Source organism: Mastigoproctus giganteus, chromosome 13, assembly GCF_048544385.1.
Source record: "Mastigoproctus giganteus isolate SK-2022 chromosome 13, ASM4854438v1, whole genome shotgun sequence".
NCBI lineage: Eukaryota > Metazoa > Arthropoda > Arachnida > Uropygi > Thelyphonidae > Mastigoproctus > Mastigoproctus giganteus.
This window is the reverse complement of record NC_143587.1, coordinates 20,694,972-20,711,370: the sequence shown is the minus strand read 5'-3', so window position 1 is coordinate 20,711,370 and position 16,399 is coordinate 20,694,972. Positions and strand designations below refer to the sequence as shown.

At 36.8% G+C, this 16,399-nt stretch overlaps 1 protein-coding gene across 1 annotated transcript in view; it reads right to left on the bottom strand.

The window, feature by feature from the left end:
- LOC150075838 (protein Obscurin-like) overlaps positions 1 to 16,399 on the bottom strand; it is a 598,361-nt gene that overhangs the window by 78,099 nt on the left and 503,863 nt on the right. The window contains exons 75-77 of the mRNA XM_090387723.1: positions 8,054 to 8,179; positions 5,507 to 5,682; positions 759 to 827 (exon numbers count right to left, since the gene is read on the bottom strand). Coding sequence (XP_090243849.1) covers positions 759 to 827; positions 5,507 to 5,682; positions 8,054 to 8,179 — 371 coding nt within the window. The remainder of the gene's footprint in view (positions 1 to 758; positions 828 to 5,506; positions 5,683 to 8,053; positions 8,180 to 16,399) is intronic.

Sequence of the window (16,399 nt, the reverse complement as noted above, 5' to 3'; positions counted from 1 at the left end):
TTATTTTGAATTTAATAGGAGACATTAACATCAAATGTTGATGTCTTCCCAGCCCATCAGTTCATGGCACCATACTGATTCATATATAATCCCGGATAATGTTCTATTAATCACTTAACCAACCACAATCTTCTGGAATGTCAAAAATGATTACATATGATTTAAGTCAATGTATATCTTTCTGTGACCACAGAGAAGAATTGTAGTTGTAAAGCATTTAGGATATCTGAAACACTCCTGCTGATATCTGATCTGTGTAACCTTCATAACCCTTTGTACAATTCCAGAGTAAGCAAGAGGAACAATATCTTTCAGTGTACATACTGAAAAGAGCAGTAAAAGTTTCTGGACATTTAAGAAATGTAAGAACTATCTTGCTCCTGCTTCATAATTTCCACAGACAACTACGGTTATAGCTTACCAGTAGACTGTTATTAAAAAAATTGGGAAACACATCATGGAACCCTAAGAAATGTCCATTATAGCACAGGCTGAGCTTTATCAGCCTGTGCTATAATGGGCATCACTGCTTTATCATTTATAACAAAAGTGATGAAGCAGAGATAGTAAAATTTTATTCTTTTCATCTTTTCCTTATTTAATAAGGTTCCTTTTTTTGTTTCTTTTATAAGATTTTATTTGCCAAGGATCTGAAACTAAGCCAGGCACAGTTCCTGAACCACTATATCATAAATTCTATTTCTATTTAAAACCATAAAAAATGTATATTATACTTAATTTTAAAACAGTTGTGTTACCTGTTTTTCGTTGTTTGTCATAATCCACTTGGTCAGCTGGAGGTCGAGGAATTTGTTTATCATCTACATCTGAAAAATATAATGTGAATCGGTGTAAAACTTGGAAGGTTCTTCAGAGGTGATGAAAGTAGTTGCATAATTGCATATTAGAGAAGTTTTGTCATTTATAATGTCTTGGATTCTTGTCACTTACAAAAATCCAATGTATGACAAAATATGCACTGTTATCACATAAATGGATCCAAATGAACCCTTTTTTTTTTTAAATGCATTTACATATATGTCCATCCATCTGTCTGCATGTAACAACTCGACTTCTAGTGAATGATTTCATGAAATTTTATATTCGGGGCTTCTAAAAATATTTGTTAAGCCATTTCCAAATATCATTAAAATTGATAGAAATCCAGCAATTATTATTACTTTTTACTATACAATTTGTATGGATAAAATAAATTCATAAATTAAATGTAGTTTTAATGCAGTATCATTTGCTTTAGACAGTCTGCACAAGTTTTGTGCATATTGTTATGTAAGACTTGTGAACATGGTATTGCTTGTGAAAAGATACATAGAGAGAAAAAAAATAGTATAGGGAAGGAAAGTAATAAATATTATACAGCTGTAATTAAACTAAACAGCTAAGTTTATAGAACATAATAATAGGGTTTTATTAAGTGTTCTATAAAGTTATAATCTTAGTAATTAATTGATAAGGAGATAACTACATTTAGTTTTCACTTCTATTAATCACAGAAAATGGAAAAAAATAATAATTTAATTTAAGGAAAAAAAATCAAACATTCTGAAATGTAATGAACCATGTATATTAACTTGTAATATCTTCCGCAAGAAATTTTTGATCCGGGTTTTGCCTCATATGTTCTAGTATTTTCAGTACACAAAATACTGTGTTCATTCAAAATAAATGAATGATAGAAGAATTTTATTCTGGGAGAGATATGAATGTTGTTTTATCGTTGTTTTACTTCTCTCATATGTAAGTAACCATAGTTAATTTCTATTAGAACTATGAAAAATTCTCAAAATTATAAATCTTTCCCAAAGGAAAAAAATTGAAATATAAGGTATCAGTATAAGAATATACACTGCTAATATACAGGGTGATTCACTACCAGTGCGACAAACTTGCAGGAGGTGTAGGGGGCACAAAGATGAATTGGAATCACATAGCATTGCAGGGTCTGAAATGCCTTCGTCATGCGGTAGAGGACGTTGAACGGGAGGTCACGTGAACAGCGATCCCGCTGGAAGTCAGCATTTGTGAACCAGTTCCCGAGGCAGTAGGATGGACAAGTATTCAAATGTTGAACTGGCCGACATGCACCTCGCATATGGAGCTGCGGACTGTAATGGGCACGCCGCTCTGCACTTGTACCAGGAATGTTTCATGCACAGGCGTGCTCCTCATCATACGATTTTCGCACGTGTGCACAGAAGGTTACATGAGACTGGTTGTTTCACGAGAGGTACCATGAATCGAGAGCAAATGACAAGGATGCCAGACAATGAAGAGAATGTCCTACGTCTAGCAGAAGGCAATCCGAGTACGAGTACTCGAGCGATAGGCCAATGATTGGATATTTCCCAATCCAATGTATGGAGGATACTGTCAATAAACCAAATGAGTTCATACCATCTGCAACGCGTCCAATCATTGGAGCCTGCGGATTATCCACTCCGGAGGACTTTTGCTACTTGGTTTCTTCAACAGAAACGGTTCGCAAATGCTGACTTCCAGCGGGATCGCTGTTCACGCGACCTCCCATTCAACGTCCTGTACCGCATGACGAAGGCATTTCAGACCCTGCAATGCTATGTGATTCCGATTCGTCTTTGTGCCCCCTACACCTCCTGCAAGTTTGTCGCACTGGTAGTGAATCACCCTGTACAATAGATTACTTCTCTTTTTGAGAAATACTGCTCATTAGACTTCAGCACCACGACAACTTGTAATTCTGACAATGCACTACTGTTCTACTATTGTAGAGCAGCAGTGCCTTTGATTCTTCCCCCCAACCCATTACTAGTTATTCTGATATAATGACTAATCTCCACAATAAATCCGTTTTTCCACACAGTTTTGTGTCCTTGTTTCAGCCTTATTTTAAATTTTAAGTGTAGAAACTGAATTGCAAAATAGACACTTGTTTCAAAAAAAACAACCAAAGTACTATTCTAATACTCAGCAGTTCATAAACATTTCTCCACAATTTAGTATCACAAAATTAGTTTAGTGAACTGTTCCAGTAAGAAATTAACAAAGTTCCTGACCCCAAACAGCTCCAATTGCAATTTTGAATTCAACTTTGGAATTCTACCTTTATGAAGGAATGAGTATCTCAAAGCTGAAGTCTTCTTCTTCTTCAAGAGGAGTGTTTCCATTTACAATGGGTTTCCTCAGCCTACAAGTTATTTCTCGTTAGGAATTTTTTCCCGCCATAAAGTGCGGTTCAAGGTGTCTTGGTCGGTTAAGCCTCGGGCTGTCATACACTCCCGTATTCCATCCATCCATGTCCTCCTAGGTCTTCCTCTTCTCCTTCTTCCAGGAGGTATCCATTCCAGGATAGCCTTTGGATATCTGTTTTCTTGCATCCATTTTACATGTCCATACCATGTTAGATGCTTTTCTTTGATGGTGTCAATAATAGTCTTTCTCACTTCCATTTTTTCCCTTATGTCTTCATTCCATTTTCTGTCTCTTCTAGAAGTTCCTGCTGAGCATCTCCAAAAATCCATTTCTGTGGAGAGCAATTTGTTTTCCGCTCGCCTATTCAATGTCCAGGTTTCCGCTCCATACAATAGAAGACTTTGTACAATCGTTTTAAATATAAGTTTCTTTGTTTTATTTAGGATATTTTTGCTCCACAGAACAGAGTTTAACATGCCGATAGCCTTTCTGTCATCTGTAATTCTCTTATTGATCTCTGCTTGGGATGATCCATCACTTTGTAAGATTGATCCCAAATATTTGAATTTATCGACTTGTTTGATTTTAAAACCTGCAATATTTAGAACGTGTCCTGGCCCTGAAGACAACATTTCAGTCTTGCTAAAATTGATTTTTAGACCCCATTGTTTATATTCCTCAAACAATTGATGACATGCATACTTTGCATCTTCTAAGTCTTGTGCTGTCACCACCTGATCATCTGCAAAAAGTAAATTGTGAATATAGGTGTTCTTATTAATCGGCAATCCCATTTTATTACATTTTTTTAACCAGGATCTTAGGCAGATGTCAATATAAATTTTGAAAAGTGTTGGTGACATGCAACAACCTTGTAATAAGCCTTTTGAAGTGTGGAATTCAGGTGACAAAGCTGATCCCACTTTAATTCTGCATCTATTATTCCTGTAAATTGCCTTAATAATGTTAATCAGTTGTCCATCAATATTTGCCTCTTTCAGTGCTTCCCATAAGAGTTTTCTTGGAGCACTGTCATATGCCTTTTCAAGGTCAATGAAAATCATAAAGATTTTTTTCCCTTTTGATTGGCATTTTTCAAGGATCTGTCGTACTGTTGAGATATGATCTATACATGACCTCCCAGCTGAAAAACCACCTTGTTCTTCTGATACCTTGATTCGGGCTTCTAAATGGTTCCTGATCCATTTTCCAAGGATCTTTAACAGCGGGTTCAGGACGCATATTCCTCTGTAATTTGAACAGCTTTTCTGATCGCCCTTCTTATAAATTGATGTAATATATACTGTTATCATTTCTTTCGGTATTTCTTCTCCTCTCAGTATACTATTTAACAGTTTTTGTATCAGAACAGCCACTCCTCTTCCTCCATATTTCAGAAGTTCCATGTTATGTTATTTTGGTTTTTAGGAGCATTAGCAACTAAGGCCATATTGCTCCGGGATATGCGGTGGTCATTCCCTGACCTTTCCGCATCCTCCGTATTTGGTGGTGACGGGCTCGAACCCCGGTCTAATCAAGAAGCGTGTGCTACGCACTGCTGCTCCTTCCCACCTGGCTACGGAGGCACCTCAGAAGTTCCATGTAAACTCCTCCAGGTCCAGGTGATTTGCCATTCCTTCCTTCCTTTAGCAGGAGTTCCACTTCCCTAACAGAAACTTTTAAGCCCGAGTCTTCTACACCAAAATCCTCCATCGTCTTGAAAGCTGAAGTACAGTACCTATTTCAACTACTACACTTAAGAGTTACAAAAAATTATTTGCAACTCTTAAGCATAATAGTTAGTTAGTTAACATGTACATCAGTTTTGAGGTATCCCATCCTGTTCCAAAGATAAAATTCCAAAGCTGATTTCAGAAATGCTTCTATATTAATTTTGTCACTGGGATCTATTCAGGGTCAGGAATTTCATAATTACTCTATGTTCCAATAAAGTAATTTTTCCAGGGAAACAGCAATATTTTATTTACTTATTATAATATTTAGCATGTGATGTCCTTTTTCAAATCACATTAAATATCAGTTCATGCTGCTTGAGCTGGCTGGTTTTTTAAAAATACCCAAGTATTATTTGAAAAAAAAAAAAAAAAAAAAAAAAATTAAAGTAATTAAAATTTAGGTTGGTTTGTAGGTGGGGGTGTTTGATTTTTTTTTATGGTGCATTGGCAATTTAGGCCATAATGCACCAAGTAGAGTTGAAATTTAGGATATTGATTTTAGGTATACAGTAGCTTTAATTACATTTTATTTAAGCTGTTTTAACAATGCTAAAACTAAACTGCAAAAGTACAATGTTTACCTTGTAATACAATTTTTGCTGTACATGTATCACTTCCATAGCGATTTGAGATAGAACAACGATATTCTCCAATATCTGATGGTTTTGCACCATAAATGATAAGGCGAAGAATTCCATTAGGTTCATGCTCAACACTGTGACGAGGGGACATTTCAAGTTGTTCACCATCTTTAAACCTACAAGGATAACAAGACATGATATTTTTAAACTAGATATTTTGATGATGCAGTTAACAGAAAATTTCAGTGTACACCACAAATATTATTTTGAAGTTAATGTAAGCTTTCACAACTCACTGTAATATTATTTTTTTTATATATATTAATTGAGTACAGAATTTCTATTTCAACATATTATATAATTAAAAATTATATAATATGTTCTAAAATTGTCAAATTTATTCTCAGCATTTATAAACTCCTATTTTAATAATATGGTAAAAAAACATTTGCTGTGCGGTTTAGAAAGAATGTTAGTATTAGTAGCGGCAAATTATGCAAGAAAGCAAGTGTTTAAAGCATCAGCCAAAGGGGAAAAAACTTCCCATATCACCTGTCCATCCCCACCAATAATCTGTTTAGTTGTTCTTTGAATTTATTCAAACTATCCACTTTCACAACAGATGGAAGTTTGTTCCAACAATCAACTACCCACAAGATGAAGGCACATTTCTGCACATTTATCCTGCAACCATCCTTCATCAATTTAAATTTATGCTCCTCATGTGTGTAGTCTGAGCAGGAGGAAGAATGCCATCAACATTGAGCTTCCTCAATCCATTCAAAGTCTTAAACACCCCAATCAGATCACCTCACAAGTGCCTAGTCTCCAGATGCTGCAATTTGCAGAACTGAAGCCTTTCTTGGTAAGACAACCCTTCTGTTCTCCTCTTCAGTCTCATTGTCTTTTTCTGCACCAGTTACAGCAAATCTACATCCTTCCTAAAATTCCCTTGTGGGTAGCACAGTCGCAATAATCACCATCCTCCCTACACTGGGTGGAAAAGACGAGTTCGAATTCTGTCAATGATGTGAGGAATTTTTAATGGCCTTTTTCCCAATGTCATGGACAAAATTCTGACAAAAATGATGCTAATAATGTGTCTTCACACACTTTTAGCACTATTTTGGCTTTCAGTTGGAGTTTTCCATTGAGATGATGGCTGTCTGGTTTCAGAATCATACCCATAAACCCATGTTTCACCTCCAGTTGTTATGATAAGTTTCAAAAATGTCTCATCATTAATCCAAGATTCAAACAAATCCTAAGCAACTCTGGAAATATTCATATTGTTCCTCTGTTAACAAGCATGGCATGAATGTTGCATAAATGCATCTCATGTTCAAAGTTTTCATTAAAATGGAATGACAAAAATCTGAAAAAAAGTTAATCTTCAGTCATCTCATACCAATGTTGGTATGAGATGACTGAGGTTCACATTGGTATGAAATTTCATCATTTGTTGAAGTTGAGGACAGTGCAGGTCGTGGTTCATTTTTGACAAACTCTCTCTATTTTTTGAAACAATGTTGTCATTCCATCACTTGTATACAGCCCATTTCAGAGTCATCATATGCTATTTTAAGATCATATGTTTCACTTTTGGTTTTTCTGATTTTAAAGAAAATTTAGCATGCATATGCCTGTGCATGCACACATTTCAGTGCACACACATTTCAAAATATGATGAAGTGTGAGAATGCCTTCATCATCTGCTAACAATACAGCCTGTCATAAGCAAATGAATAGCTTACTGCATGGAGGTAAGAATGACACATATTTAAACACTTTATGCTTTGTCACAGCATGCTCTGTTGTCTCAACCTCAAACAACAAGCATAACCCAGATATTTTTTGAACAGATCTCATACACTCTTACAAAACAAAAATGTGAACAATGCTAAAGCTACCTAATGATGGCTTTTAATAATAATAATAATAATAATAATAGAATCTTTAATTGCAGCAATGATAGACATACAATTAGTCCCGTCACGGCATGGTGGTGCCAGGGGTTCACAAAACACTATATTAATAAATAAATGTATATCAATCATGATTTTGGAATTTGGTAGGTCTGTGTTTGAAACCATAGCATAAAAGCAACTGATAAAAAAAAAATTATAAAAAAGAAAAGGTTTTCCATACAAAAACCATTAAAAGAAAAGTGTTTTCCAAAAATTGTACTGTTAAACTGTAAAAGTTTCCAAGTTTAGATGGATGGATGATTAGAGACACTTGTTCATGATTTTTAATATATAGATTATTTATAATATATATTTTTGTAGGTCAGGATTTTCACTTTTTATTTCTATTAGGGCATAAGAATGTTTAATAATCAAAGCAGTAAATTACAAGTAGATGGTAATATATATTTTTTAAAGTATCATCAAGCTATTAAAATACTGTGTGGCTTTGAAAGATTTCATGATACTAGTACTGGTAGTCTTTTCATGGTACTGATAGTCTTGAGAAAAGCTAAAAACCATTTTTGCACACTCTTGATAATAAACATCCCATGCACATTTTTATTTCAAAGTTACATACCATTTGACATCAGGTCTCGGTATTCCTGTGATGCATGCTGTAAACTTGGCAGTCATGCCTTGCATTAATTCACAGTCCCTTAATTTCTTAAGGAAACTTGGTGGCTCTCCTTTGACTGCTGTTTCACTGAAATGAAATAATGAAACCCTTAGACAAAAAGATGATGTCTCCTGCAGTTCCTAAATTATTGCACATACAATCTGGTGAAAGCAAAAAAAAGGATAAGCTTCCCACATATAATTTGCCATTTTTATCTGCTATTTTGAATTCTAACAGTATTTATTTATTTTTTATTAGTTTTTGTTGATCAACAAAATTTAAATCACAGAATGACACTAAGCTGTGGACTGCCAATTGGGAACCACTACTGTTGCTAATTTATTTTATTTGCATAAGGCAATGTTTGAGACTTGTTTTCTGCCAATTTAATATTGTGGTTAATGGATGCATACTGTATTTAAGTAATTATAATTTAAAATTTATAATTCAATTCACAAGAAACTAATTTATAAATTATAAAATTAATAAGTAAATTAAAACTGCATGTTAAAATGCAAATTAATGTAATTAAATTAAACAATTTCACCTAGAAGAACCCAAAAATCATGAAAAGTTTAACAAAATATGCATTTTAACAAGAAATGTGAAACATACTCTAATGTAAATTAGGCCTGATTGTCAGGTTGCATTATTATGTCAACGGAGGAATTTAAAAACAATAGGAAATATATACACCAAGTTGATTTTGCATTAACAAGGCTCCTTGTGTAGGAATGGACTCGTCTGTGATGCTGGTGAAGGTACAAAGTTGGGAATGGCTGATATAACATTGTAGTTTGCACACATAGTGATTAGTTTTGATTGTCTGTGAGGAAGAGTGGGTCAGCATTGAGATCTTTCTGACATTGAACATGAAACAATTGTGGGGAAAGACTTGCAGGTACCAGTATCTTGAAAACAGCCAACATTGTTAAGTGCTCCTGTTCTGTGGCATCAAGTTCACTGTGAGTAGTACAACTCACAGTGAACAAAAACTCAGTTGAACAACCAGCCAAAGGTCACATGTGGTTGGTGGCCCAGCTAACACCCAGTACAATGTAGCAATAGAAAAACTAATATCAACATGGACTATGCACCGGATATTAGCTTGCACATGCTATGGCAGTGGACAGCCATCATGAGTACCCATGCTCACTGTGAGATACAAAAAACCACACCTTGCATGAACAAGTCAGCACCAACACTGGACTACAGATATATGGAAATCTGTCACCTTTTATGGTGAATTACATTTCCAAATATCATGCTGACAGGCATATCTGCATTTGGAGAAACAACATGAGGTCATGGCACCTGGATGACTGTTGGTGTTTGGCAGATTTGAGGCAATGATGTTATGATTTAGGGACTTTTTTTTTGTAGCATGCTCTGGGTCTTCGGATCACCACTAATCAATGGCTTGATGGAAATGCCTACTTTTCTATTGTTGATGACCAAGTACACCTCCATGATGACAGTGTATCCAGATAACTCCAGTGTCTACCTACAAGGTAAGTAACGTATCATGCCATATGACCTAGCAGATTGCTAACTGGTTTCAAGAATATGACAATAAATTTCCCATCCTCCCATGGCCACCTAACTGACTCAATCTCAACTCAACTGAGCACATTTGAGACCTATTGAAAAAAGATATTCGATGCTATGGCACACTTTCAGTTGGATCATCATCTAACTGAAAGTGAGCAGAATTACTGGATAAATTGGGCAATGCATGAGGCACAATTGCAGGACACAATGCAAGTGAAAATCTTAACTAATCTGGTTAGTTATTTTGAATGATTCATCCATTAGCTGGATGAAGGATATAATTCTGATACTGTTATTGGGACTTGAGAAAAACATTTAACTATCCCACATGAGACATTATTGTATAAGCAGGATCATGGTGATATTATGCATAATATCCTTAGCTGGATCAAAACATGGCAGCAGGAGAGGAGAAGGGGGTCATTAACAGTTATTATTCAAGAGAGAGTTTTATTACTGACTAGTGCTAGAAGTGGGATCCTCAAGGATCTTCAAGTGGGATCCTCAAGGTGCTAGCACAACTGTTGTTTGTGATTTTCTTAAATGGCATTTAGTATTAGTATTAGTATTAGCAGAGGCATACGATGCAAGAAAGCAAGCTTATGCAGCATCAGCCAAAAAAAAAAAACTTCAATACTCCGTTCGTTCGAAATACCTGTCCAGCTGAGCCTTAAATTTATTTAGGCTATCAACTTCCATGACAAGGGATGGAAGTCTGTTCCACCAACCAACTACCCGCTGGCCAAAGGCAAATTTCTGCACATCTATCCTACATCTGTCTTTCCTCAATTTGAATTAATGCCCTCTCAGGTGATTATTTTGAGCAAGAGGAAGAATCCCATCAGCACTGAGCATGCTCAAACCATTCAAGGCTTTATACACCTCTATCAGATCACCTCGCTGGTGCCTAGTCTCCAGACACTGTAATTTGCAAAACTTAAGCCTTTCTTCATAAGAGTACCCCTTTGTTCCATTCACTAATCTTATTGCCCTTCTCTGTACTCGTTCCAGCAGCTCTACATCCTTCTTGAAATGAGGCCTCCAGACCTGTATACAGTACTCAAGGTGTGGCCTGACCATTGCCTTATACAAGGGAATAATCACCTCCTTATTCCTGCTAGAAAAATTCCTGTATATCATTGACAAGACACCATGAGCTACTCTTGCAGCCCATCTGCACTGCTCAGAGAACTTCATATCTGCCTGCACAATTACCCCTAGGTCCTTTTCATTCTCTACCACTGTCAGTGTAGTACAACAGAGTTGATACTTTGCTCTGGAGTTGCTGTTTCCCATATGTAGTACTTTACATTTGTCAAAGTTAAACTTCATTTGCCACCTCTCAGCCCATCTGCTCAACCTTACAGATCCTGTTGCAGCAGCATAGTGTCAGTAGTGTCCTTGACAACCCTGCCAACCTTTGTATCATCTGCAAATTCGACATTGAGCTTGATATACCATCATCAATATCATTTATAAATACAGAAAACAATAATGCACTGAACCCTGAGAGACTCCACTAATAACATTAGTCCACAATGAGCAGTATCCATTGATTACCACTCTCTCCCCCTCAACCACCCCTTTATCCATAGCAGCAATTTGCCTCCAATGCCACACTGCTCCAATTTGTGAAGCAATCATCCATGTGCAACAGTATCAAAAGCCTTTCTAAGATCCAAGTATATAATATCAAAGTTATTCCCCGCATCTAGTTCTTTTGTGACTGCATCATAGTATCCAATCAAATTGGTCAGGCAAGACTTCCCCTTAACAAAACCATGCTGTGTCCGAGCTATACTGAAGTCTTGTCTAAATGATCCTGCAGTGCTTCTTTAACCAGTGCCTCCATTAATTTTCCTGGAACAGAAGTTAAACTCACAGGTCTATAATTACTTGTGTCAGCCTTTGATCCTCCCTTGTGAATTGGGGTCACATTTGCACATCTCTAGTCTGTGAGTACCTCCCCTGAGTCCAAGGAGGCTCTCATAATTATGGCTAAGGGTTTGCTTACTTCCTTTGCTGCCTCCTTCAATATAACTGGATAGATCCCATCCACCCCAGGTGCCTTTCTTGTGTTTATCTTCAACAATTTCTCCTCCACTTTACTCTCAGTTATTACAAGATTCTCTAGCTTACTGCCAGAGTTGAATCCACCTCTGGCATTGCCTTCGCTGAATAACTCCTCATGTGGGAAGGTCGATGCAAAATATTCATTTAGTTTGTTAGCTACCTGAGGAGGATGATCAACAGTTGACCCATCGATATCAAGTGAACCAATCTAATTCATCCCCTTCCTTCTAGAGTTTACATAAGTAAAGAACTCTTTGCTGTTTTTCTTTGCATCCCTTGCCAAAGATTTCTCCGAATCTGCCTTTGCCTGCCTAACCTCCTTTGTAACTTGGTTACAGATCAACTTGTATCTATCATAGGCTTCTGTGTCACGTGTTAATTTATATGTATCCCATGCATTTTTCTTCTCTGTCATATGTCTCATTAGTTCATCTGACATCCATTTAGGCCTAAACCTTGAACAATATTTCTTAGTTGGTATGTAAACCTAGTAGCTTCCAAGATAAGTTCTTTGAATGCTTCCCATTTTGAATTTGCTGTTGGTAACATCTTCAGTTGGTCCCACTGTACAGAATTTAAATACTGTCTCAGTCCATCGTAGTCGCCTTTATGAAAGCAATAACCCTTCCCTTTGCCCCTAATGGTAGTTACCTCTTTGAGTAAATCCCACTTCAGCACACTGTGATCACTGCCACCTAGTGGTTAGTTTATCTGCAGATTCTTAATGCATGAAGAATCACTACTGATAATCAAATCAAGAGTATTACTCCCTCTAGTTGCCTCCCGAACATGCTGATTTAGAAAACAATCATTACAAAAACCTTGCTAGTGTGTGAGTGACCAACCCACAAATTCCAGTCAATATCTGGATAATTAAAATCCCCCATTATAAGACTCTCTGATTTACTGCCCACTCTATTTCCCTGTACAGTTTCTTATTATAGCTTCACTTCCTTGGATTTTATGTGTTTCTTAACTAATAGCATAACCCCTCCTCCCTTCCTATCCTGTCTATCCTTTCTGTAGATGTTGTACTTCCCAAATTCCAGTTCTGCATTCCTTATATCTGTGTGACACCACGTCTCTGATATCCCAACAATATCCGCCTTTGATGCTTTGAGCAATACATCAAATTTATCAAATTTATTTACAAAACTCCTAGCATTGGTGTACATGCAAGTATACATGCATCTGTTTCTATTATTAGCTACCCTAACACAACCCAAGTGTTTACTTGTACTGCAATGACTTCCAGCAGTCTCTGAAATATTCTGCATCTTGTTTTCAGGCTTCTGCTCATACCAATAGAAAAGAGATATGACACATAATGTCAAAATCTGATGATGACCAACCAGTGCCAAGCAGTGTTTCTTTGGTATGACAGGGAGAAGAAGAAGAAGAAGAAGGTGAAGACATAGAGATTTGGAGGTTACAATACTAGCAGACATGATGTTCTCCAAGCAGTATACACAAGTGGCAAGGAGGGCCCATAATTAAGGATTTATCAAACTTATGCATATAAAGATGGGGAGGTTATAATCCCACTGTATATGGCAATGGTGAAACAGCACTTAGAAATACCGTGTCACACTTGAAAAAAAAAAGATACTGATCTTCTTGAAAGGGTCCAAAAATAGAAGATACATGCTTGTTGAGATTGGAAAAGTGCACCCATGTGAGAAAAGACTTCAAATATGTGGAATACAGAGATTGTTAACTATATACCTTGGAAGGGAACTGATCAAAGTCTTTAAATATGCTGACAATGCTGAGTTTGCCCCAGGACAACTAATGCAACACCTATAGAGGCTTACAGTAAAGCATAAAGACACATACCTTTAGAATAGAATACAATTAATAGGAAAGACAAATTATTGACTTTGAGAGGAGATATTAAAACAAATTGTTATTTGTTATTATCGGTTGTTGTTGTTGTTGTTATTTGCTTTTTAGGAGCATGAGCAACTAAGGCCATATTGCTCCAGGGATATGCAGTGGTCATTCCCTGACCTTTCTGCATCCTCCGTATTTGGTGTTCATGGGCTCGAACCTCGGTCTAATCAAGAAGCGTGTGCTACACAGTGCTGCACCTGCCCACCTGGCTACGGAGGCACCTATTAAAACAAATGAAGGTGAAATTTTCAGAGTTATAAAATATACTAGCACTAGAGGATCATATCCAAATTATGCTATAAAATATAATCATACAACCTTTATTAATAATTGAGTTGGTCTCTCATCAGATTTCTGATGATTCCAACATAAATTATATGAGGATAACAACATGTATGCAATTTTCTAAATGTAAAAAAGAGATTTGTCACATAATGATAATATGAGTACAAATGTTATTTGACAAGTTAAATGTTATTCTAACATAGGAGAAGTTATTAAATAATGTTGAATTAACAGCATTTATCAGTGTAGTCTCTTGTAATGCAATGCACTTTTTCTGGTGATTCTCCAGATTCATAATCTGGTGGGCTGGATACAGTAGTTATGCATAGCCACAGGCAAAGAGGTTGTGGGTTTGAGCTCGTACACTGCCATGAAAAGTGCATGGCCTATTGCTAATTGTTTCACCAAAAATATGGCTGCCCTTATTAATTCAATGTAGTCACAGCAAATATGTAGTCACAGTGAATATGTAAACTCTTCTGGCCTCGCCCATATCAAGAATAAATGGAAATTTATTTATTATTTATTCCAGTTTTGTAGTTACTTTCTTGGAGGTCATGAAAAAAAAATGGGGTTTGGCTTGTCACCTCATCATCCAACCCAAATTTCCTTCCAGATAAGTTGTTTCGAGAATAAGTGTAAATTAGACATAACTAGATCTGATGAGTATGGTGGATGGAGCAACAATTCATAGCCAGCCTGATGAACTGAAGGCATGGCAACAGCCAATATGCAAACAAATGCACTGTACTGGCAGCTTGACCACATCTCATAATTTAGTTACTAATTTAGAATAGTATTATCTATTTACTGTTTGTCTCTGGAAGATAATCTGCCATTATTATCCCCAATGCATCCTAGAAGACATGTCATGACCTTGCCTGCTAACAGGACTGACTTGGACTTGTTTGGAGGTTGTGAATCAGCATACTTCTCTTGATTGCAGTTTTGACTCTGGTTGGTAGCAAAGAAGCCATATTTCATACATAGTTACATATCTGCTCATGAAGTTTTCAGTATCTGTTTGAGCGGAATACTCTTGATTTGATTATCAGCAGTGATTCTTCATGCATTAAGAATCTGCAGATAAATGAACCACTAGGTGGCAGTGATCACAGTGTGCTGAGGTGGGATTTACTCAAAGAGGTATCTACCATTAGGGGTAAAGAGAAGGGTTATTTTTTTCGTAAAGGCCTATGATGGACTGAGACAGTATTTAAATTCTATACAGTGGGACCAACTGATGATGTTACCAACAGCAAATTCAAAATGGGAAGCATTCAAAGAACTTATCTTGGAAGCTACTAGGCTTTACATACCAACTAAGAAATATTGTTCAAGGTTTAGGCCTAAATGGATGTCAGATGAACTAATGAGGCATATGGCAGAGAAGAAACATGCATGGGATACATACAAATTAACACATGACACAGAAGCCTATGATAGATACAAGTTGATCTGTAACCAAGTTACAAAGGAGGTTAGGCAGGCGAAGGCAGATTACGAGAAATCTTTGGCAAGGGATGCAAAGAAAAACAGCAAAGAGTTCTTTACTTATGTAAACTCTAGAAGGAAGGGAATGAATCAGATTGGTCCACTTGATATCGATGGGTCAACTGTTGATGATCCTGCTCAGGTAGCTAACAAACTAAATGAATATTTTGCATCGACATTCACACATGAGGAGTTATTTAGCGAGGGGAAAGCCAGAGGTGTATTCAACTCTAGCAGTAAACTAGAGAATCTTGTAATAACTGAGAGTAAAGTGGAGGAGAAATTGTTGAAGATAAACACAAGAAAGGCACCTGGGGTGGATGGGATCTATCTAGTTATATTAAAGGAGGCAGCAGAGGAAGTAAGCAAACGCTTAGCCATAATTATGAGAGCTTCCTCGGACTCAGGGGAGGTACCCACAGACTGCAGATGTGAAAATGTGACCCCAATTTACAAAGGAGGATCAAAGGCTGACACAAGTAATTATAGACCTGTGAGTTTAACTTCTGTTCCAGGAAAATTAATGGAGGCACTAGTCAAAGAAGCACTGCAGGATCATTTAGACAAGACTTCAGTTATAGCTCGGACACAACATGGTTTTGTTAAGGGGAAGTCTTGCCTGACCAATTTGATTGGATACTATGATGCAGTCACAAAGGAACTGGATGCAGGGAATAACTTTGATATTATATACTTGGATCTTAGAAAGGCTTTTGATACTGTTGCACATGGAAGACTGCTGCACAAATTGGAGCAGTGTGGCATTGGAGGCAAATTGCTGCTGTGGATAAAGGGGTGGCTGAGGGGGAGAAGACAGAGAGTGGTAATCAATGGACACTGCTCGTCGTGGACTAATGTTATTAGTGGAGTCCCTCAGGGCTCAGTGTTGGGTCCATTATTGTTTTCTGTATTTATAAATGATATTGATGATCGCATATCAAGCTTAATGTCCAAGTTTGCAGATGATACAAAGATTGGCAGGGTTGTTAAGGACACTACTGACACTATGCT